General features: G+C 42.0%; 1 protein-coding gene across 2 annotated transcripts in view; it reads left to right on the top strand.

Annotated features, from left to right (window-relative positions):
* Positions 1-20,592, top strand: part of FBLN1 (fibulin 1) — a 57,806-nt gene extending 37,214 nt beyond the window's left edge. Inside the window, exons 10-17 of one of the 2 annotated variants that reach the window (XM_075855940.1) lie at positions 137-265; positions 762-887; positions 3,004-3,123; positions 4,280-4,411; positions 4,560-4,683; positions 11,856-11,992; positions 13,662-13,796; positions 20,209-20,592. In XM_075855940.1, the coding sequence (XP_075712055.1) occupies positions 137-265; positions 762-887; positions 3,004-3,123; positions 4,280-4,411; positions 4,560-4,683; positions 11,856-11,992; positions 13,662-13,796; positions 20,209-20,348 (1,043 nt within the window). In that variant the 3' untranslated portion in view covers positions 20,349-20,592. Of the gene's footprint in view, positions 1-136; positions 266-761; positions 888-3,003; positions 3,124-4,279; positions 4,412-4,559; positions 4,684-7,482; positions 7,911-11,855; positions 11,993-13,661; positions 13,797-20,208 lie in introns of those variants that run through there. The other variant, XM_075855941.1, reaches the window with a different exon arrangement.
* Positions 20,593-25,062: the final 4,470 nt, after the last annotated feature.

Raw genomic sequence — 25,062 nt, 5'->3', positions numbered from 1 at the left:
CAGCTACCCTTTTATCAAGGCCATCTAAAGTCTGTGGGTGCAGAGAAGGGACATCTCCATCTTCGTACAGGACTGCCTTCATGGTGTTTTCTGTTTTTATGTATTTTATGTATTTTAAAAAAGCTTTTCATTTTAGATGTAAACGAGTGCTTAAGCATCCAGAACCCATGTGGGGAGGGACACACTTGTCTAAACGTGGCCGGGTCCTATCGATGCGACTGCCGAGCTGGATATCAGTTTGACTCCCTCAGCAAATCATGTGCTGGTGAGTATTAAAGTCACATAGTCCACGAGGACTATAAAACATATAAGATTATCATACTATTATATTTACCTATCGTTATAACTTATTAGGGGGAAAGTGGCATCTCCCTCATCTTCCAGCAGTCTGTAGTTCCTCTGTCCCGGCCTGCATAATCTCTGTCACCAAAAACATCAATCTAGTGTAATGCAGTAAGTAGAAGACAGTGAAAAGGAAGGAGGAGGGGGATGCAGCTGCAGTCTTTCTGCCTCATTCTGTGTGTGTGAGACTCATGCTGTGAGAGGGGAGAGGGAGCAGCAGGGGGAGACATCTAAGAGCTCACAGATCATCTTCCTATATTATAGAATTCAGTAGAGGGAAGAGAAAGAACCAAAATTTGGAGATTACACACAACATTTTTCCATTCAGCACTCTGGAAAATTTGGGTGATGACCCCTAAGGATTTTCTCACAATCATTATTGTTCTATCGATCAATGGGCCTTAACCTTTCTATTCTAGATGTTAATGAGTGCAGAGGATACTCAGGTCGTATCTGTGCCCACAAGTGTGAAAACACTGCCGGCTCCTTCTACTGCAGTTGTTCCACCGGATTCAAGTTGGCATTGGATGGGCGGACATGTGAAGGTAATGTGGCCGCTTTCTTAGAGAACCTACATACAACAGTTCCCAAAAACACAGAAAAAGGCCATACTTACAAATGGACACAGCCAGGTCAGAAACGCTGATGAAAGGGCGAGCAGGTGCTTTAAATAATAATAGCCACTCCCACTAGTCTTGAGCGGAGTGGTGTGTGGTGCATGGGATGTGTAGTAAGAAATAATAAATGAATAGTGTGTGTGCAAGTGTAATACTATAAGTGAAATATAGGGGGCAGTAATGAGTGAAGTGCCTCAATAGAAATAAATGGATAATGGGGTGCAAGTGTGTGAAACATGGAGGGATAGTGTGTACGTCATGAGGCACAACATGTATAGCCAGGTAGAAGCCTATTTGTGACGCCTTGATAATTCATAGAGCGGGCTACCCTGCTTGCTATGCCAAACAACAACACACCATGCTCTCCCAGCATCAAAGACCCGGCTGTGTCCAAGAGAAGCGAATATACATAATAATGAAAAATACCTGAGGTATTGGTAATCATTTTGGCCAAAAGGACGCAAGCTCGCAATCCACGACAAGGATCCCCAGACTTGCGAGTCCCTAAATCCTAAACTGGAACAGAACGTTCCTGATGCACAAACAGAACCGATAAAAACAAGGGGACATATACAAAAACACAATTCCGTAGGGAATGCTAACATAATTGTAGATAAGTGTAGTAATTCAATCTTTGATACTACTATAAAGCCTAGATTAGGACATTGCATAAGTCGGCCTCTGTATTTTGCCAATGGGTCCTTTTGCGCAATGGAGAGGAATTTGAAATTTTATTGTTTTTAAAAATTTTTTTTTTTACATTTTTTGTAAGATTGCTCCTTCTTGTTGAGGAAGATAGTTTGACAATTGGGGGAATTGCCAGTTATTTAATTTTCACATTTTTGTGAAGTTTTTGTTTAACGTCTTTAATGTCGGAACAAAAAAAATTGAAATACTCAGACCAGAGGAAAACTTGCCCAAAGCCATATAGAATTTTGTATTAATTTCCTCCTGATCCCTCTCACTTTCAGCTGGCAGAAGGTCAAGGGGTGGGATTTAACTACGGCATAGGACATAGTATGCCTGGTTTCCTATAACAGACAGAGCTCTTGCTGCAGCCAGTTGCCTTACAGCTGGAGACAAGTCTGTTCGAAGGTGTGTTAGATGGAGAGGGGGGATTGTTGATCTCCTGTAACACATATAGGAGACTCCTTTATATATTTCTCACAAGTTCTGATTTTTATTACTTGATTTCAATTTTTGGTATCCAAAACAGGTATAATCTGGCTAAAAAATTGCCAGAAATATATGAGAATTTCCATACATATAAGGGTCCCACTTATAGACTCTGGGCTGTAATGTACATAGAGGACGGGGCACCCAATTGTAAAGATAAAATTTAGACCCATTTTAGGTGCTACTTCACACCAGCACACTCCGAATCATCTATGACACGAGGTCGTGGTCCCTCATCCCATTTTTCTTACTCAAGTAGACTTTCTACTTCACTGTGTGATAACATTGCATGTGGAGACCACAACCCTGTGCAGGTTCTCACCACCCAATAAAATGCGGACTAAACCTGGAAACGGCCTCTTTACTCCAGGGCCCCATAACAGCCACATGGGCTGCCTCTATGGTATGTACACCCTTGACTTCAGGTTAACTGGGCCCCGTAATCACAATTATATGGGTTGTATAACAGCGCCACACCTGTCCATGGGTAGTGTCTGGCATTGCAGCTTAGCTCCATTGAAGTGAATGTGACTGAGCTGCAATACCACACACAAACTGTGGACAGGCGTGGCACTGTTCTTGGACGAAAGCAGCCATGGTTTTCTTTTCCTGTACAAGCCCTTTAACTGGTCCAGTCATCCTACAGTTGGTATGAGCAAATAGTAGGAATAGTGGCCTGGCAATGTAATATGGTTACTGCCTATTTACACATAATTAGAGTGCACCGTAAAAGACGCCCTCTACAGGAGGGTAATGGTATTACAGCATATTGCGATAAGTTTTTAATAGCTCCTTTGGGTCCGTCCATTGCTGATATATAGTCGCCGTTGTTGGGATTACAGCCTCTTTTTGCCTCTTCATTGTTCAGATGTGGATGAATGTAGTAGCAATCCCTGCAGCCAGGAGTGTGCCAACGTCTACGGCTCGTACCAGTGTTACTGTCGCCGAGGGTACCAGCTAAGTGATGTGGATGGAATCACATGTGAAGGTAAAAACTATGTTCCCATGTTGTGTGACTGGAGAAACCTAAAACAAGCCCATGCAACATGGAGGGGCAGTCTACTGTATAGCAGAAAAAACTTATTTTTATCACTTAGCTTGTACCTGTACACAAATGGTGGTCACCCAGACAGAAATTTACGTAACCAGCAGAATACTCTAAGGAGGACTAATAATCATACATTTTACAGAGCAATGTCGTACTAATTCACCTACAGTATGTCTTGTGGTTACTGCACTGGATTTAGACTTTGAGTGAGAGTCGTGCCATCAGAGCTTACAATTACTTGTCATTTATATTATTATTATAATAATAATTATTATTATATATAATAATCTCATCTCTATCTATCTATCTATCTATCTATCTATCTATCTATCTATCTCATATCTATCTATCTATCTATCTATCTATCTATCTATCTATCTATCTATCTATCTATCTATCTATCATCTATCTATCATCTATCTATCTATCTATCTATCTCATATCTATCTATCTATCTATCTATCTATCTATCTATCTATCTATCTATCTATCTATCATCTATCTATCATCTATCTATCTATCTATCTATCTATCTCATATCTATCTATCTATCTATCTATCTATCTATCTATCTATCTATCTATCTATCTATCTATCTATCTATCTATCTATCTATCTATCTATCATCTATCTATCATCTATCTATCTATCTATCTATCATCTATCTATCTATCTATCTATCTATCTATCTATCTATCTATCTATCTATCTATCTATCTATCTATCTATCTATCTATCTCATATCTATCTATCTATCTCATATCTATCTATCTATCTATCTATCTATCTATCTATCTATCTATCTATCATCTAATCTATCTATCTATCTATCTATCATCTATCTGTCTGTCTATCTATCTATCTATCTATCTATCTATCTATCTATCTATCTATCTATCTATCTATCTATCTATCTATCTATCTATCTATCTCATATCTATCTATCTATCTCATATCTATCCATCTATCTATCTATCTATCTATCTATCTATCTATCTATCTATCTATCTATCTATCTATCTATCTATCTATCTATCTATCTATCTATCTATCATCTATCATAAAGTAATTATTATTATTTTGTTTATAACTATAGATATTGATGAATGCGCTCTACCAACCGGTGGACATATTTGTTCCTACCGTTGCAACAATGTCCCCGGCAGCTTCCGGTGCTCCTGTCCCTCCACCGGATATACACTGGCTCCTAATGGCCGAAACTGTCAAGGTATGTACGACATTTCTATAGTCAAGCAAGAATTCACTAAAAGCCAAGAAACCACTGAAAGCAGTAACACTTACACGTACTGTATATACTGTATACTGTTGTGGAGCGGGAGTCTACATACATTTATATGATATAATATCTTTCTCAGATGTGGATGAATGTGTGACGGGAACACATAACTGTACTGGTTCCGAGACTTGCTTCAATGTCCAAGGAGGATTCAAGTGTCTTTTATTCGAATGTCCCAACAATTACCGCAAAGCTATTGAGACGTAAGTAAAGTCCATTGTGTCAAAATTAATTGACGTGGTTAAAGATGTTTCTTACTGATTTGGAAACTTACAGGAAAGGCAATGATCGTTTGCACTGAGAGATGGCAGGGAAGTGCCAAGTGTTGGGCACAGGGGGCATTGTCTTGGGTGCAACTTAAGTTAAAGGGGTCGGGGGCCTGCTTTTTCCAGAAACAGTGCCACACTTGGACATGGGCCGTATCTGGTATTGCAGCTCAGGCCTATTTACTTAATTGGGGCTGAGCTGCAATACCAGACTGAGCCCATGGACTGGAGGGGTGCTGTTTCCAGAATTTTTTTTCTAATCTCACACAGCCCCTTTAAGTGCAAAGGTCCGACACTGAATACAGTCACGTCAGATGATAAGCGTCTACCAGAATCTGATGCCGCTCATCTCGGCATAAAATTATAGAAAATTTAAAAAAATGAAAAAATAAAGTTTGAAAATTAGGAAAGGTTTAAAAAAAACTGAGGCAACAGCAGGTTGACAGGCAATAGCTCCATGCCCATGCACTTAATGGGTTTCCTGGCCAATTACTGAGAGTTATAGGGCATTTAGGGTTTGTATGAGTATACTTCTACTCTGGAGAGGGTGGAGCAAGAAAATCCGGTATCCAATGAAATCATGAGAATGATGACTGCAGGAGAGGAGTGTGCTGATCTTGAGGTGGGAAGTGACCTGTCCACCTCTGTCCTTATGCTAATCAGGGCAGGGCTGTATGTGATGGGGCAGTGTCATAGGAGGTCGCAGACCGAGAGCTAGAGGAGGATACACAGCAGCACAGAGTATTTTAGAGGAGGAGCAGTCTGATGTTATGGCAGGTCCACTCATGCGGTTATGTTAGTGAGGATAGGCCACCATAGAAATTATAATGGCACATGTCAACGCAAACCCCCAGCCTACCTGTTCTATACTGATTGACACTGCTAGATATCTATAGCAGAATGGATATCTGGAGTTGTCACCCAATGTCAGTGATACCCGTTACTAGGCAACTGCTCAAACCTTTTTGAGTGCTAATATGACATTGTTCCACCACCGCCTAATCTTGCTCACATATAGCGTTCTTCTATTTCCCCCATGCTATCTCTAGCTTGCTTTTTAGTAGAGAAGAATCCAGCTTCTGTCAACCATCTTAATAGTAGAAATCGCTGTCCGCAGGCAGGAGCTCTGGTAACTACATGTCCCATGAGGACTTTCCCAGGCATTACATAGGGAAGTGAGGCCAGATCACATCTAGCAGAAGCTAAAGTTATATAGATCATTCCAAATTGTGAGCAGTATGCTGGAGAGTCACAGGTCTAAGGCACACGAGAGGATACAGACGTATGTGCAGCAGCATGCATGTCACAGGCAATGTGCAAACTCCAGCCCATTGCAGGGAGGGGCAGAGATAATTGGTTGGCAACAGCCTTACATCATCAACAGAAGGGATTCAGTGACAATAGCCAGAATACACAGGGGCAGATTTTTCATTGTCACTTATAGCATTCTTGAATTGTTGCTATACAAAGGCCCAGGCACATGGCCTCTCCCTCCCCCACTCGCGAATGTCTGACATGGATTTCATGGTGTCTATAGACAATAGATATTTGGTAGGTCATCATAAAACTAATGTCCATGTCCTGTAAGTGGCTGTAAGGTTGTATAGATGGCTTAAACTTTAGACTTCATGTCCAAGGTTTTATTAGGTTTTATGTGGTTTGCTGTTTTTGTGTTGATGGGGCTGCACCTGCGTATATATTCTATAGATGCTTTACTTTCAGGTTTCAAGGCCAGCTGACATGCCAAGCCATCTTTCTGGAATATTTTTTAACACCCAAGTCCACTGGCTCTCAGAATTATCCCATGGTCATTATTTTTTTAGAAAAATCTTATTGATAAAGCCAGCTGAGATGGGAATGTCGTGGCATGACGGGTGCCAAGTTGTTTCCCCCCTATTCTATGTCTGCACGTTACGTATGTGTGAACTGAGTCATTTTGGACAAAATGGTTGCTAAGAACAAACTGCCTAACTACTAAAGTTTTTTATATGGGGTTGTGAGAGAGAGTCTCCATAGCAACCAGTCTGTCTCAGATTACTCAGGTCTTAAAGGAGTTTGCCAGGATTTTAAATCAAAGGTCTATCCTTTAGGATACACGATCAATATGTGATCGCTGGGGGTCCAACCCTGTGTACCCACATATCAGCCGAACAAAGGGAAAGGGGACGTCCATATGTGCCTGTCTGTGTCTGGTGTATGGGGCTGAGCTGCAATACCAGACACAGCCACATGAGTTTGGACATTGATGTGGGAGGTACTGCAGTGAACTATTGAATTTGAGTTATATAACAACTTCTACTCCATTCACATCAAAAGCTTCGCCAGAATTTCGCTGACTTCCAGTTGACCTCAAAAATTTCACTGCTGCCCCCTGCTGGCTCATTGTTTGTCTAGAGCATGCTCTTCTGTGGTGTCTGTGTCCGTTAGCACAATACTCGTGGTCTCCAAGTACAGTAGAATTGTGACTGCAGCTCTGGTTGCGACTGGAGAATTTGTACAAGATATGTAAAGCAAGGTATTTTAAAAGTTACAAAGGATTAAATTGACACTCATCAAAATGGAGCTTGAGTTTAAAAAGTATTCCAATGGCTTGAGCTTCCCTATAACGGACGGTTACAGACCCATAAAAAAAACGGGTGCACTGCGCCCTTGATCTGTAGTCTCTTCTGCTCTGCTGACGCACTCGCTTCACGCGCACTAATTCTTCTCTTGTCTTGTCTCTCACTTTTCTTGCAGCCGCTGCGAGCGCTTGCCTTGTTTTGACAATGAGTGCCAGAGCCAGCCCCTGAGAATTACCTATCACCACCTATCATTCCCCACCAACATCCCAGTCCCCACCGACATTTTCCGTATGGGCCCATCCCATGCTCTCCCTGGCGATAACATTCAACTGTCCATTACCAGCGGGAACGAGAAGGGTTATTTCGTCACCAAAAATGTGAACTCCCACAGCGGCCTTGTGGCCGTCCAGCAACCAATCACAGAGCCCCAGGACTTCCTCTTAACTATCCAGATGAATCTCATTCGACATGGGACCTTGAACACGTTTATAGCCAAATTACATGTCTTTGTCACTTCCGAGCTTTGAAGCAATGAGCACTCTGGGGCTCATCCTCATTACTGTTTCTTTTATTTTTGACATTTTTTTATTTTGCTTTTTCTTAGATTCAATAAAGTTGACTTTGTTGCATGCTGTTGTTGGTGTGGTTTGGGAATACGAAAAGCAGCTTTTAATGTCATAATACCTTGGGTTTAAATAGGACCCTTCACCTCTCCTGAGATGTCTGTTTTCTTATGAAATAACAATTCTACAGTATTTTTTCTTCAAATGCTGCATCATGCCGTTCCTCTGCTATTCTTCCTGGAAATGTATGAAAACATTAGCAACCGGGTGTTACCATTCCTCTTGTCAATCAGGTGTGTCCCTGCTCACTATGACACCATCCAATCAGAGCTGACAGTGTGAGACTGTGTAGGGACACACCCTATTGACAAGGGAATGGTAACGCCCAGTTGTTAATTTATTCATATATTTCCAGGGGGGATAACAGAGGAACTACACAATGCAGAGTTCTATGAAAAGATGCTCTAGAATCGTTTTTTCATGGAGAATACAAGCATTTACAAGGAGAGGTGACTGATACTCTTTAATTACTGTGATAATAGGGATGAAAAACATTTACCGTGGTATTAAAGTGGGCTTCCCACCATTCAAGGCATATTGATAGGATGTACCATAAATGTATGACCCGTAGGGGTCCAACCGCTAAGACCCTCACGAAGTGCTAAAACAAACAAGCAGCTGCTACTTTAGGATCTCTGTGGCCCTTCGGCTATTATAATCTGTGGACCAACGTGGTGTCGCCCAAGTAAAGCTGAACCGACTAATGGAATCCAAAAGGGGCCCAGCTCTTAGAAGATGGCTACACGCCCTTTGCTTTATCAGTTGGTGGGCTCCCAGCGGTCTGACCCCTACTGATCAAACATCTGTGCCATAATCCAATAATATAAGTCCTAGGGCAACCCTTTAAAAAACATTTCTACCTAAAATAGAAAAGTAAATCACCCTTAATCGGCCCGTCTCATCGTAGACAACTTTTTTCAGTTTGGATCCGCCATGGCGATGAGCTGATCGCCACAGGTCCAGAGCTAGGCATTTCCCCTGCAGTGACCACTGCAGGGGAAATGTAGTATTACATGGAGGCCATTCAGATGACTATTCGTCCATGTAATACATCCATGGGCAGCTCGAGCCCACAGAACAGGAGCAAAGAGAGCTCTGACACACAGACAGGGGTACAAGCAGGGGACCCCGCTCTATGACGTCCATGTACCCATTTAAATAAAAGTTCTTGAACAATCCTTTGTCACAAATTTGATTTTGAAAATGTATTAGTTACACAGTAAAATTCCTTCAATTCGGCATCAATGGGACCTGATAGGTGCTGGACTATCAAAATATTCTGGATTATCAAACGGTCATACAAATGTATGTAAGATTCACTTGGAAAATTGCAGAACCGCCAGGGAGAAATCCGCCAAATAAATCATAACACAAAATCTGTTAATAACATTTTATTTTTAATCGGAGTATTTGATAATTGGTTCTTTATGATCAGTTTTCTGCTTTTGGTCATGTGACATTTCTCATTATATACCAGTTATGCACTACACTGCCCTGCAATTCTGGATTATCAGACTTTCTGAAGTATTGAATAATGGATTAAGGCCATATTCACACTAACAGGTGTCAACTTTGGAGTGAAAAAATTTTCCGTTTTTCACAACCGATTTGCATTCGTGTGGGACCTGTTTTCATGGATCCCTCATAGACTTGAGTCCATTGAAGGATCCAGGAAAACCGGCAAAAATAGGACATGTCGTGCGAATAGCCCCATAGATGTGCATTGATTTTAATGCAGCTACGTGACGGCCATTAAAAAAACGGTCGTCGCACGGACGATTATCCCTGCCGTGTGAATAAGGCCTAAAGAATTTTACAGTATCAGCTTTTAGGCCCACAGTGTTGTCACCCCCTTTCCTTTATCCTTATACAGCAGATCAAGAGAGTTGTGCAGTTTTTCGGGAGTATTGAACGTATTACTTCATATCTTGGAAGATTTGCCCTTCAGGAGTCTGTATATTTGAATGAAAAGGCGGCCATTTTGACGCAACTTTCTCAGAAACAGGGATGACTAAAGGGAATTTTTTAACAATTCGAATAACTAGAAAGGGACTATTCCAGGACTAATAATCAGGGTGGAAATACGCATTAAAGGGGGTTTCTCCCGTCAGACAGGATATGCCAAATATGTCTGATAAGTAGGGGAAACCAACTCTGGGACCGCCACCTATCGGGAGAATAGAGATCTATGGGTCTATTGGAATTATAAAAGCAGCCAAGAAGGTCAGGGGTCCCCCGTTCTCTCAATAGGTTTGGTTTCTCGTAGGTGGAACCCCCACTTATCCAACATATCCTGTAACTATATTATTACTATACATTTTTACGAGCATTGCTGTAAGGTAACCAGCGGTCCCTATGAATATGTCTGTAATAATTATTACATGTCACGCGAATGTGGAGGACATGTGAGATTTTTCTAGCATGGCCGCCTTATTTGAAGATTCATTGAATAAACAAGATTGAAGAGAAATGAGAAATCTGTGTAATTAAGCCATAAATCATTGTTTTTGAGTTGTTCTCTCATATATTTTACATGCATTAATATATAATAGAGGAGACAAGTACAGGGGAAATGTGGAGCAGTTGCTAATAGCAACCAATCAAATTGCTGCTTTCATTTTCCAAAGCGCCTCTGAAAAATGAGAGCTGGAATCTGATTGGTTGCTATGGGCAACTGCTTTACTTTTACCTCGCACTAGTTTCGATAATCTCTGGCAATCTCCCTAACAATAAGAACGCCACCGACAAGTTCATGGATTCCCGTCAGTGTGACACAATATAAACCTTGTATATTCAGTTCTCGGAGTGCAGCCAGCAGTGGCGTACATAGAAGCGAGGGGGCCCTACGGCAAAGATCACCATTATGGGGCCAGGTTTTGTCACCCAGCACAGAAGGGCCTAGAGTTTGGTGGCCCTTTCCATGGCCCTTCGGCCAATTTCCCACCCCACAAATGATAGAGACCACAAAATGCCCCCTACCTATTATGCTGACGTTACCAACATGAACCACAATACATATTTTTGCTTAGGGTGGTAAATGGTTTAGTGATCCGCTCCTCCTGCCCCCTCCCCATTGATTAATGGCGCTGTGCTTATGGCAACATATGAGCTTTAACTTAGTATCTCATGAATGTGGGGGGCACTGACTATGGCTGACAATTTTAAGATGGTAGCGACTATGGCTGATAATGTTATGGGGCACTGACTGAGACAAGCAATGTTATGAGGGCACTTACTGTGGCTGAAAATGTTAATGGGGCACGGACTACGGCTGAAAATTTTATGGAGGAACTGACTATGGCTAGCAATGCAATAATGGTACAGACTATGGCCGATAAGGTTACGGGGCACTGACTGTGGTGGCTATCACTGTTATGGGGGCACGGACTGTGGCTAAATATAGTATAGGGCCACTGAGGGTGGCTAGCCATTTTAAAGGGACAGTGGCTCTTACTAGAAATGGGGGCACTGACTGGCTGGCAATGTTATGGGGGCACGGACTGTAGCTGAACATGGTATGGGGCCACTGAGTGTGGCTAGTCATTTTACAGGGACAGTGGCTGTTACTACAAATAGGGGCACTGGCTGGCTGGCAATGTTATGGGGCACTGACTGGCTGGAAATGTTATGGGGCAGTAATTTTGGCTGACAATATTATGGGAGCACTGAATATGGTTGACAATGTTATGGGGCACTGACTGGTGGACAATGTTATGGGGCACTGACTGGTGGACAATGTTATGGGGCACTGACTATGGTTGACAATATTAATATTATGGGACACTGATTATGGGCCACAATGTTATGGAAGTACATATAGTATCCTTTAGAAGTGACATATTCTTGTTTGTTCAGCAAGATAAGACTTGTCAAGTATATATTATTATAAGTCATGTTTGACATTCCCTTCTTCTCCACATTTTAGATATGAAAGAACAGACAATAGTCGCTGTATTAAATCCTGCCGACCGAACGACTTCAGCTGCATGACAGATCCTGTCCACTCCATATCCAACACTGTCCTCTCTCTGCCAACTTCCCGGGAATTTAATCATCCAGAAGGTGAGCACTTAAATTTACTGCCCAGAAGAAGGAAGCCACTCTGCTCCTGTGTCCCCATGACAACACTTCTTGCTTGTGCTTTGGTCAGTTTTCTTTTTTTGTGTGGATCAAAATAACCATACACATTAATGTCAACACATATAAACACATTAACTGACACTAATCAAGTCAAATACCATGTGGGTATTGATGTGGATGGTGATGTTCAAAAATATCAATAGGTTCATCGGACTGTGACTTTAGATAAACTCCTAAAACACAAAAGTCACCTGATAGATACAATCCCCATGATTAATGGAAACTACAGCAGACAAAATTTGGAGGTTTTGCCGATAGCAGCCAATCAGATTCCAGCTGATTATTCACCATGGGTGGAGTCAAGACTGCTGGCCTTAGGCGTGTGCTGCCACCTGAGCCATCCTACAGGGTGTACCATCTGTCACTATTAAAGGGGGCACCACTGGGCACCAGGAACTTCCAATATTGATTTGTCAGTGTTACTTGGGCACTGCATGATTATAATAATTGAGCACTGTATGATTGTACTTTTTGAGCACTGTATGGTGGTATTATTTCAGTAATGTATCATTGTATTATTTGAGCACTGTATCATTGTATTATTTGGGCACTGTATGGTGGTATTATTTGTGCACGGTATGATTGTATTATTTCAGCACTTTGTGATTGTATTACTTGAGCACTGTATGTTGGTATTATTTCAGCAATGTATGATCGTATTATTTAGGCACTGTATGATTGTATTATTTGGGCACTGTATGATTTATTGATCACTGTATGATCGTATTATTTAGGCACTGTATGATTGTATTATTTGGGCACTGTATGATTGGATTATTTGGGCACTGCATAGTGGTATTATTTAGGCACTGTATGATTGTATTATTTGGGCACTGCATGGTGGTATTATTTAGGCTCTGTATGATTGTATTATTTGGGCACTGTATGATTGTATTATTTGGGCACCGTATGATTGTATTATTTGGGCACTGCATGGTGGTATTATTTAGGCTCTGTATGATTGTATTATTTGGGCACTGTATGATTGTATTATTTGGACACTGTATGATTGTATTATTTGGGCACTGTATGATTGTATTATTTGGGCACCGTATGATTGTATTATTTGGGCACTGCATGGTGGTATTATTTAGGCTCTGTATGATTGTATTATTTGGGCACTGTATGATTGTATTATTTGGGCACCGTATGATTGTATTATTTGGGGACAGTGTGATTGTATTATTTAGGCACTGTATGATTGTATTATTTGGGCACTGTATGATTTATTGATTACTGTATGATTGTATTATTTGAGCACTGTATGGTGGTATTATTTAGGCACTGTATGATTATATTATTTGGGCACTGTATGATTGTATTATTTGGGCACTGTATGATTGTATTATTTGGGCACCGTATGATTGTATTATTTGGACACTGTATGATTGTATTATTTGGACACTGTATGATTGTATTATTTGGACACTGTATGATTGTATTATTTGGGCACTGTATGATTGTATTATTTGGGCACTGTATGTTACAACATAAAAGGGGTTTCAACAGAAGGTACTGCACAGGGCACCAACCAACCTAAACCGGCCCTGTGTGGAGTTCTCTTTCACATCACCTTATTGTCTCTCCGCAGATATTATCTTCCTCCGTGCCATCACTCCTGGATATTCACCCGGCCCTCAGCCAGACATTATATTTCATATCACTGAGGGAAATATAAGAGACTCCTTCGACATCCAGAAGCGTTATATTGATGGAACCATAGTCGGTAAGTCGTTTTTACCTTTCACCATCTCAGTTAGAGGGTATTTTCCCCCCAAAAAAATCTAAAATTCTCAGTTACCGTAGAAGTTGTTTCTTCCTGTCAAGCTGTTAAAAATTCCATTCAGCCGTTTCCTAGTTATGTCTATTTTAGCTGGGTGACAACCAATATTGCATCCATTAGGCTCTCACAGATGTTGACTCTTGACTTTCCCAAACTCTTTGCTTTTCAGGACTCTAGGAAAGCGGCATATGTAATGCTGCAGTATAGGCTGTCACCCAGCGTTCCTAGAAAGAGCCACAATGGCATCTCCGCATAGTTATGCAGTGATACATTCCCCATTTCCATACTGCAGCTTAACTAGGTAGATTTGCCTGTGAGATATGCTTCTAGCTTCCCAATTGCTGGGCCTTATGGTAGACGTATTCTGTGCCCATGCTGGGTGCACCAATGGCTCTAGATATGAAACATCGATATTAGTATTTATTATTGAGGTGGCAGAAGTTGAGTCTCGGCACATTATTTATAATGGAAGAAGTGCATAAATACTACCACACTGTGCCAAATAGCAGCAACATAAAGTGCTCACATAACGCTGCCAAATAGTGCCATACGGTGAACGCATAACAATGCTAAAATAGAAGAGCTCTGTAGTGTCCAGGGAGGCCGAGAGTAATTTCCCCTTTTGCCCACTAACCACCACAAACAGCCCCCGGGGCTTATCGGTTATCATGGCAAATGGCAGAGAAACTGGCAGTGATTGCTAATGCCAGTTGACATGGCAAAGAGCTAGGGGCAGTGCGACAGTGATGGGCAGTAACACATACCGTAACTTAATTTACTGTAGTTCTAGGACTTGTCAGTGTCTTGTAATATCCTTATAATTTAAAGTAGGCACTACATTATCTCATATGTTATGACAACATCTTAACATTTGCCCAAAGTGACTCTTCCATTATAAGGCCTTGTTCACATGGCGCTCAAAAAAACCCGATGTGTAACAAGCGCTTTTTAAAATACAGGCGTTTTTTAACCGTTTGTGGAGCGTTTTTTTACGCGTTTTGTGTGCGTAATTAGGACTTCCATTAACTATGGGAATTAAGAGCGTTTTCAGCGCGTTTTACGTGCGTAAAAAAAATGCGTCATATGCACTACAATGCAATTTCCCATTGATGTTAACGAGAAGCTTAAAGCATGCGTTTTTGACGTGTTTTTTGGCGCGTAAAAAGCTTTAAAAATTCATCTATTACACGCTGTGTAAACAAGGCCTAACTGTCATTAAACTGGGGGCACCCCAAACTGGGGGAAGCATCTGTTTTCACTGGGAACTTTCATAAATACCAAATGACCTCCGGGGTAACGTTCATGTTTTGGCTTCCTAGAGGACGGAGAAATGTCCTTTCCTCTCAGCAGAAGTAACGTCTCTGCCTTTTAAGTAGAGCAAGCGCTGACAGACGTCTTAGATCCTTATGATCGCCGGAGCTCAAAGGTAATGGAGGAATCAAGATTTCTGTAAGAATTCATTAGACTATAATTCACCCAGAATCCTCTGCTGCAGATTAACTATAACCAGTCATGTGACTAAGCTAGTAATTATCATACCTGCTACGATCGCCAGATTTCCAATCATGTCGAAATTCTTTCAAAAGCCACACAATTTTACCACGACCATTGCGCAACCAATAGTCCCCGTGGAATCCTAATTTTGACCACTTCCTGCCACTGGCAGTTTTTGTTTTTTATATTTGTTCTTTCATCCCCGCCTACCGGGAACATAACTTTTTTTATTTTCCCGTTGACATCGTTTTTGGCCTTGGTTTTTGCGGGACGAGTTGTATTTTTTAATGGCAACATTTAACGTATCACTTGTAATGTATTGAAAAATGTGCAAAAAAAATTGTGCCGTGAAATGAAAAAAAAAAACAGCGATTGTTTTTGGGGATTTGATTTTACGGCGTTCACTGTGCGGTTAAAATGTCGTATTAACTTTATTCCGCCGGTCAGTTCGATAACGGTGACACCAAATGCATCTGTTTCTTATGTTTTACTACTTTTATTAAATAAGAACAAGCTGTAGTTTTGATTGGTACAATTTCGGGGTGCATATGACTTTTTGATGACCCTTTATTCCATTTTTTCTGGAGGGGGGGGCCAGTCACTAAAAACAGCAAATCTATCATTTTTTATTATATTTTAATTTTTTTTTTTACAGTGTTCGCCGTGCACGATAAATAATGTTTTATTTTAAGGGCGGGTTCACACATAGCGGAATTTCACTTAAATTCCGCTGCGGACACTCCGCAGCGTTAATCCGCAGCGGAGCCGTTTCTCCATTGACTTTCACTTTAATTTAGCAGTGTTCGTTTACACGATGCGTACAATTCCGCTGCGGAGCATAGGCTGCGGAGCGGAATTTGGTGTCCGCAGCATGCTCTGTCTGTTGCGGAGCAGTGGCGGACTGGTTGCGGACTCATGGCGGAATTTCTCCATTGACTTCAATGGAGAGTCAAAATTCCGCAATGAAGTCCGCAGATCTTATGTGTGCTGCGGAGCGTATTGTTTTTACTACCATGACATTTCTTCATTCTGGCTGGACCTATGTATTTCTAGGTCTACAGCCAGACTGAGGAAGTCAATGGGGCTCCCGTAATGACGGGAGCGTTGCTAGGAGACGTCTGTAAATAGTCACTGTCCAGGGTGCTGAAAGAGTTACGCGATCGGCAGTAACTGTTTCTGCACCCGGGACAGTGACTACCGATCTCAATATACATGTATCTGTAAAAAAAAATATAAGTTCATACTTACCGAGAACTCCCTGCGTCTGTCTACAGTCCGGCCTCCCAGGATGACGTTTCAGTGTAAGTGACGGCTGCAGCCAATCACAGGCCAAGCACAGGCTGCAGCGGTCACATGGACTGGAGCGTCATCCAGGGAGGTCGGGCCGGATGCCGAAAGAGGGACGCGTCACCAAGACAACGGGCGGTAAGTATGAATTTCTTTGACTTTCACTAGGGAAAGTGCTGTCCCTTCTCTCTATCCTGCACTGAATAGGGAGAAGAGAAGCACTTTTCCTGCAGTCCGCAGCGGCCAGTCCGCATCAATTTTCTGCACATTTTGTGCAGATCCGCTGCAGAATCTGCAACGCAGATTCTGTGCGGCATTGATGCGGACAGTTGCGGAGGAATTCCGCCATGTGTGGTCATGCCCTAATAGTTTGGATCGTAACCGACATGGCGATACCAATTATGTTTATTTTTTGAATTGTTTACATTATTGTAAATAAAAAATGTAAAAAGGCTTTTTTTACTTTTAATGTTTGTTTTTCTATAAATTCTTATATCATTTATTAAACATCTTTTAAAAAACATTTTTTGTCCCACAAGGGGACATAAACATGCGATCGTTTTGATCGTTCCTTTAGCGTTCGCCTATTAAGCCCTGTCTCCTAATAGGAGTACTAAGATGGCAGACCTGGGGGCTTTCATCAGGCCCCTGGCTGTCATGACAACCCATTGCAGGTGGGTGATGTGGTAACAGAGGGTGTCTCACCTCTATCTAACTGCTTAGGTGCCGCGGTCGTTATCTCTGATGGCGACCGTTAGAGCAGAGTATACGTCATATACATCAAATGTTGGGAAGGGGTTAAAGGGGTTGTATATCATGACAACCCCTTTTTGAGGTGACACCATCCCGGCGATCATCTGATCACTGCGGTTCCGGCTTCTGAAACTCCTGCCAGTTAGTCGTTTCGGCCATCCACACATTTAGCGCCCATTGTATGGTATTCAAATGACAGACTGGGTCTACCATAGCGGGAGCCACTGATACTTTCTCTGCTCTGGTTCCTGTAGTAGAGGGAGTCCTGAGTGAGGGGCTCCCCTCTCATGTCTATAATGAAAGGTATATGCCACGCCCCTCAATGACCCCTCTCAGCCATTCAGAAGATCCAAAAGAGGTCACATGACAATCTATCCTGCAGTCTAGTGAGAAACAGGAAGAACCAAACTTCAAGGGACTTTGGACGCGGTTCACATCTATGGGCCGCTCGATATTGTCAGAAAAAAACATAGGAAAGTTTTTGACGACGATTAATTATGATCATTTGAAATATTCCGATTTTTTTTATAGAGCTCCCCGTTTAATTTAGACTTACTAGCGACCTGTAAAGTCAATAGCCGCTTACACATTTATCGCGCAGTCCCTGGAAAGCTGCAGAGGAGTCTCTGGCCACAGAGCTGAGCCTCCGATGGAAGCCGAGCCAGATGTTTGATCCCAGAAGCATTAATGCCAGACGTTGTTAAACCTATTTAAGTTTGAGTGATTCCAGATCGCTGCGTTTTTGTCAGTTTAAAGAACTTTGGGTTTGCCCGGGGGCCAAAAGCAGACAAATTCCGAAGCCATTTTACACACGCCAAACCCCAAAGATACGTGTACGCCTCTGAGGTTAGTACTACTCCTCATTGTGATCATGATGCTTGTAACGGGCCCAAACCTCACTCCCATTTCGCCTTTTTTTTAACCTAACTTCTGTATCTACAATGTGTTGCCGATGAACTTAACGATGTCTGTATGGTTTTTGGCCTCCAGCTTGAAATTAGCTGAGGTCTTCTATAAATTGTGTCATGTATACAAGAAAAATACCCAACCGTAAAGCAGCATGTAAATATGCATGAATTAATTGACTCTCACTGATGTCTCATCTCTTCTCTGGAATTCTATTCCTCATGGCATCCACCATTCTCCACCCTTGTTTTTTTAATTTAAGTAGGTCCAAATTATGTGCTGACTAATTTCTTAATATATCTTTATAGCGGTCTGAGCTCCGTTTTTCTGATACAGAGCTCCAAATACCCCTGCATAGTCAAACAGTTAAAAGATAAAATTGTGTCTACCTGTAGTCACCACTAGGCGGAGTGTAGGAGCTTACTGCATACTGTTTATACATTGATCTCAATAATAAAACAGTATGCACTGAGATCATAAGCTCCCCCTGGTGGTGACTTAAGGTAGTCAGAATTTAATCTTTTACATATGTGTCTAAGCAAAGGATTCGGAGCTCTGTATCAGAATAAAACAGAACGTTGACTCACGTAGAGATATATCTTGAAATAAATTAGCATAATGTTGGCTCTAAAAATGGCATGTTTTAAAAGGTGGACATTCACTTTAACAGGGTTGCCACTATGTTTGCATCGTTGGACGGAGAGGTCAAGGCCTCTGAGTGATAAGGATTATGAGCCCCCTAACAACCACTTTAATTGTAATACATTTGAGCTGGATTAACGCAGAATGGCACAGCATTTATTTTATTATCCAATTATTCCGCCTTATTAGCCAAAAATGTGAATTGTTGTACAGAAGTGGAGTTTTCCTTTAAATCTTTGGAGCATCAATTTTTATATCAGTGTGCAATACCTCCCATTCCCGATCCCATCACTTTCTGTTTCCTAGCCCCTTAATTTCTTAATCTAAACTAGGAATCGCCTTATTCACGTCACATTTTCCACCAATTATATTACACCCCTTGTAGGTTATGCTGAATGGGTAGATTAGGCTCCAGTGTGTGTCCTTGGGGGTCACCTGGTTGAGGGATCATTCATGCATATGCCATCTCAATGTCGCCATTTACTTTTTTTTCAGAAGGGATGTGTGGACATTTATGGAACGGAAGGAGAGGTTTCCTAGAAACCCAGACCACAAAATCTACTTATTAATCATAGTCAAAGGGGTAGTGCATAGGGTGGGCAGAACGGCCAGACGTAGGGGTGTACAACCGGTGCAGTTGCACAAGGCGCTTCACTGGTTCTTATTTAGAGAAGTACCACTGACCCCGATGGCCTGGTCAAATAGCGCCTTAAGACGATAAGCATCAGAGTGTGGTGACTTCTGGTCGGCCGAGTAGCCTCTTTGGCCGGGGTTCCCATGGGACGGATACGCTGCGTAGAAACCACACAGTGTATCTGACCTGGAACCCGCAGTACATTCAGTCTGAATATGTATGCCGTTGTTATGGCGACGCGCCCCTCCTGCGCAGTCCGGCCTCCCTGGATGACGCTGCAACCCATGTGACCGCTGCAGCCAATCCCAGGCTTTAGCGGTCACATGAGATCTAATGTCATCCCAGGAGGTCGGCCCTCTGACGTCATCCAGGCTGTGATTGGCTGCAGCAGTCACATGGGATGTAACGTCATCCCAGGAGGCCAGACTGCAGGAAGAAAGAGGGTGTTCTGGGTAAGTATGTTTTTTTTTTTTTTTTTCCGTAGTTCAGATTTTTGCAGCATAAACGCTGCGAATACACTGAAAAAGTCGCAACACTTGGCTTTCTGTTGTGGGTTTTGCATCCCAATTGAATTTAATGGGGAAATTTTTTTAATACCAAAACTTCTTTAATTAGTAGCTCTTCTCTCTCTTTACTCAGGTGTTGTGCGTCAAGTAAAGCCCATCGTGGGTCCATTCCATGCCATCCTGAAGCTGGAGATGAGCTACGTCATTGGTGGAGTTGTATCCCACAAGAACATCGTCAATGTCCACATATTTGTATCAGAATTCTGGTTCTAAGTGATATCACAGTCTTCTATTTCCATCAGTAATCATATCTTGATCTGTCAAATAAACGCCTAACAGTGTAATGTTAAATAAGTTCACCTTCTGGCCTGTAAACCCAGGGGCCGGATATGGCCATAAAAGGGTTTTTGACCTCTCCACCCAAACTCAGAGTAACTCCTTAAAGTGGTTGTTTAGAATTAGAAAAACATGGCTGCTCTCTTCCAGAAACAGCGCCACATCTGTTCAGGGGTTGTGTTTGGTATTGCAGCTCTGCTCCATTGAAGTGAATGTAGCTGAGCTGCAATACCGCACACAACCTGTGAACAAGTGTGGCACTGTTTCTGGAAGAAATGAGCTATATTTTTCGAATCCTGGACAATGCCTCTACAAAGACCAGTTTCTCCATTTTTTTTTCCTTTGGCACTGAAATATTGGACATCAGAAATATTGACAAATCATGGGCTTAATGGGTTTATTAGAAATTATATTGGGGCAGACCAAGCAGCCCGTAGCTTCTAAACAGGTGTTAATTTGGATTAGTATAGCAGAAGGTACATACAGTATATGAAATTAAACACCTTTTGGCTCAAACCCTTGGAGGATATTAATAAAAACGAGCGCGCCTTAGAAGAACGAGAGCTGAAATCTGATTGGCTGCCGTGGGGACATTACCATTTGCACTATCTTCTATAAATCTCCCCTACTGATGGAACTTTGTTATTTGATAAACTAAGTATTTTACAAAAATGAAGAAAACAAAAATTTTGGGAGAATTTTTGAAAAATAGCATAATTATTTGAATATGAATTTTTGGGAAATTAGCTCACATAATCCTTCCCCACTGGCCCAAAAATGACGTGAAGTAAAATTCTGCTTTCACCAATATATGAAGATACCGAAAAGGTTTTTGGAAATCTACCATGTGTTAGAAAAGTGGTCTCCAACTTGTGGCTCTCCAACTGTTGCAAAACTACAACTCCTAGCATGGTGGGAGTCGCAGTTTCACACCAAATGGAGAGACATATAATGGAGAGCACTATGGTGGACCTTGAAAATTAAAACAGCAGTCTCATCAGAGACAACCACTTCCATACTGAAACCGTTGTGGTGATCAGCTGATCACAGTAAGGCTGGGTTCACACGACCATGTTACGTCCGTAATGGACGGAACGTATTTCGGCCGGAAGTCCCGGACTGAACACAGTGCAGGGAGCCGGGCTCCTAGCACCATAGTCCCGGCTAGGAGTCCCTGCCTCGCTGCCGGACAACTGTCCCTTACTGTAATCATGTTTTCAGTACGGGACAGTTGTCCCGCAGCGAGGCAGGGACTCCTAGCGTCGTACATAACTATGATGCTAGGAGCCCGGCTCCCTGCAGTGTGTTCAGCCCGTGACTTGCGGCCGAAATACGTTCCGTCCATTACGGATGTAATGTGCTCGTGTGAATCCAGCCTTAGGGTATGTTCACACGCAGTAGCAAAATACGTCTGAAATTACGGAGCTGTTTTCACCTGAAAACAGCTCCTGATTTTCAGATGTTTTTTAACAAATCGCGGCGTATTTTACGGACGTTATTGGAGCTGTTTTTCAATGGAGTCAATGAAAAACGGCTCCAAAAACGTCCCAAGAAGTGACATGCACTTCTTTGACGCGGGCGTCTTTTTACGCGCCGTCTTTTGACAGCGACACGTAAAATTACACCTCGTGGGAACAGTACATCGTAAAACCCATTGAAAGCAATGGGCAGATGTTTGTAGGCGTAATGGTGCCGTATTTAAGGCGTAAAATGCCCGAATTACGTCTGAAAACAGTGCGTGTGAACATACCCTTAGGCCTCATGCACACGACCGTAGTCATGTGCACGCCCGTGATTTTCGGGTCGGCCGGCAGTGGACTGTCAGCCGCAAGCCGCCCGCGGGCCATGCACATGGCCGCGGCCATTATTTTCAAAGATGAATGGATGTCCATGTAATACATGGATGGTTCATGTCCTCCAAAATTTTTGGCCTATAGACAGGGGTCCCGAACATGGAACCCACTTCTATAAGGTCCAATAGGGCGTAAGGACAGGGGTTATCTTCATGGGACCACCCCTTTAAGAAATGGCTGAGTACAAGTAGAATCTTAAAAAGTTGCAGCCAAGAGAACAACCCAAGTTTCTCCTAACCAGGTAACTTTCGATTTTTTGGGTAAACATCATTACACTTGTGTAATGTATCTTGTCCTGTGCATTATTTTAAGAAAATGGCACTCTAGGGAAAGCGCTCTTAGGCCTCATGCACACAGCTGTGCCCGTAATCACAGTCCACGACAGCCATCCGCATTTTCGGCCCATGCTCCCATATAAAGTGTGGGAGTCCGGGCCATAAAAAGCAATAGATAGGACATGTCCTATCTTTTACGGAGGCTTTCTACGGCCCGGACACCTTCCCGCAAATATACGGAAAGGTGTCCGTGGTCAATAGAAATGAATGGGCCCGTAATTGCAGACTGTAATAAGGTCCGCAATTATGTACATAATCTACGGTGTGCATGGTACCTTACCCACTTAGACAGTTAATGGCCACTATTATTAGAGAGCACCTCTTAATTTTAGGTCATCTATAACATGCCCTATGGAAGAGATGTTAGTGGGTGGATCTGCACTCGCTAAAATGCCCCTTGATCCTCCAGACAGGGGGACTGAAAATGTATACACCCCTTATGTAAATGAAGAAGCACTCTATGTAAATTGGGCTTCCTGTTTCCTCTCAGTCAATCTGAAGTCCTTAGGGGATTAAAGTGATGGTTCCGTCTCACTCCATAGACTCTTTCACTATTACATGCCCAGAAGTGTAAATGAGGGTATTAAGTTCCAATCTGAATTTGTGAGAGGCCTCACATAATTGCCCTTTCTGTATGCTCTTTAATAGGGCATCCCTAAAAAGGCTGGATACATAATGTTAAAGAGGTTATCTAAGATTAGAAAAAGGGTCTGCAGTTTTCTTCCAGGAACAGCGCCACTCTTGTGTTTGTGTCTGGAATTGCAGCTCTGTCTTATTAAAATAAATAGGGATCAGATGCAATACCAGACACAGCCCATGGACAAGAGTGGCGCTGTGTCTGGAGAGTAAAGAATATGCTTGTATCTAACGGCAGATAGACTATTCTCAGAAAATATAATTCAGGGGCCCTAAGAGAAGAAAACGATATATAAATGTGCTTCATTTCTATACTTCCCGATAAAATGCCCCCTGCCACTGTAGGTGTCAGTATATTAAAGCGGTTGTCTAGTTTTATGTCAATAAATAAAAAAATATGCAATAAAATTGGCGTTTCAGTTCCTTACCATTTTTTCAAATCTCTGCTTGCTGCCAGTGAATTGAAATGCTGGCAATGAATCACACAATATATTAGAAAGTTGCATAATTCTTACAGCCAAAAGCATTTATCATCTATCCACTGGATAGGTAATAAATGTTAAATACTTGGGGTCCCACTGATCGCTAGTAGAGGGGACCTCAGTCCCCCATTCACCACAGTCGCACATCCATGGCTAGTAGGAATTTGAATGAAGCAGTGGCCAAGCATGCTCCCTGATGCTCCATTGCAAGTTTATGGCACTGAAGGAAACAGAGGGGTAGTCAGACCCCCCCATCTAAAATTTATACATGCTTTTGGCTGGAATACCCCTTTAAGCTTTATTGACATAGAATTGGGCGACCCCTTTAAGTCTCATTATTTTGGAAATTCTAATTTTATTTTTTCGAATTAATAATGTAAATAGATTTAGTCGGGAGTCGTACTCTTAGCTGCAGATATTACTACATGAAATGCTTGCCGCTTGGCACTAAATACTGGATTCATCTGCTTTACATATACCCAGTTCTTAACCACGGACATGTACAAATATATGGTCATATTCTGGTTCAGCTCAATAGCAATTCATTTGAGGGTTGTATGATATTATTGTGAATCTGATGTTGTGGTTTGTGTTAATGGTATAATAAATAGCTGTATTAATGTAGACTTTGTGTTTTTATACCTTGCTTACAGAATATACAGAAAACCATGTTATGTTATATAAGAAAGGTTGCTAGGAATGCTTAAAGGAAATGTCCACCCTAAATTGCTAGAGTTAAAGGATACAATTCTGCCTGCCTGCAACCACCACTAGGGGGAGCACAGAAGATTACTGCATACTGTGTATACATTGAACTTAGTAATAAAACAGTATGCAGTGAGCTCATAACCTCCCCCTAGTGGCGGCTTAGAATTTTCCTTTAAAAGGTAACTAAACTTTGAAAAAAGTTTTGATCGGTGGGGGTCCGAGCACTGAGACCACTACCAAACGCTAAAACGAAGTGGCAGATAATCGATTTTTTCGGCTTTCCTCCGAATGGTATAGAGGCTCAATAGAAAGTCTATGAGTCTGCATACCACTCGCTTTGCTTTCCGATGAAAGACGATCAGAAACGAAGCGGCACAGCGCTCACCCGAGCGCTTCTGCTGCTTTGTTTTAGCGATCGTTGGGGGTCTCAGTGCTCGGACCCCACTGATCAAAACTTCTGACACTTCACCATGACATGTCAAAAGTTTTTTAAAAGTTTAGTTACCCATTAACTATATATTTATCTAGGGGATTCGGAACTCTGTATCATAAAAACCGAGCTCTGACAACTACAACGATACATGGTGTTAAAAGCTAAACATTCCCTTTAAAGTGACCCTCCTGCGGTTGAGGTGCC

This window comes from Rhinoderma darwinii, chromosome 3 (genome assembly GCF_050947455.1).
Source record: "Rhinoderma darwinii isolate aRhiDar2 chromosome 3, aRhiDar2.hap1, whole genome shotgun sequence".
NCBI classification, from domain to species: Eukaryota; Metazoa; Chordata; class Amphibia; order Anura; family Rhinodermatidae; genus Rhinoderma; species Rhinoderma darwinii.
This window is presented reverse-complemented; position numbering and strand designations above follow the sequence as displayed.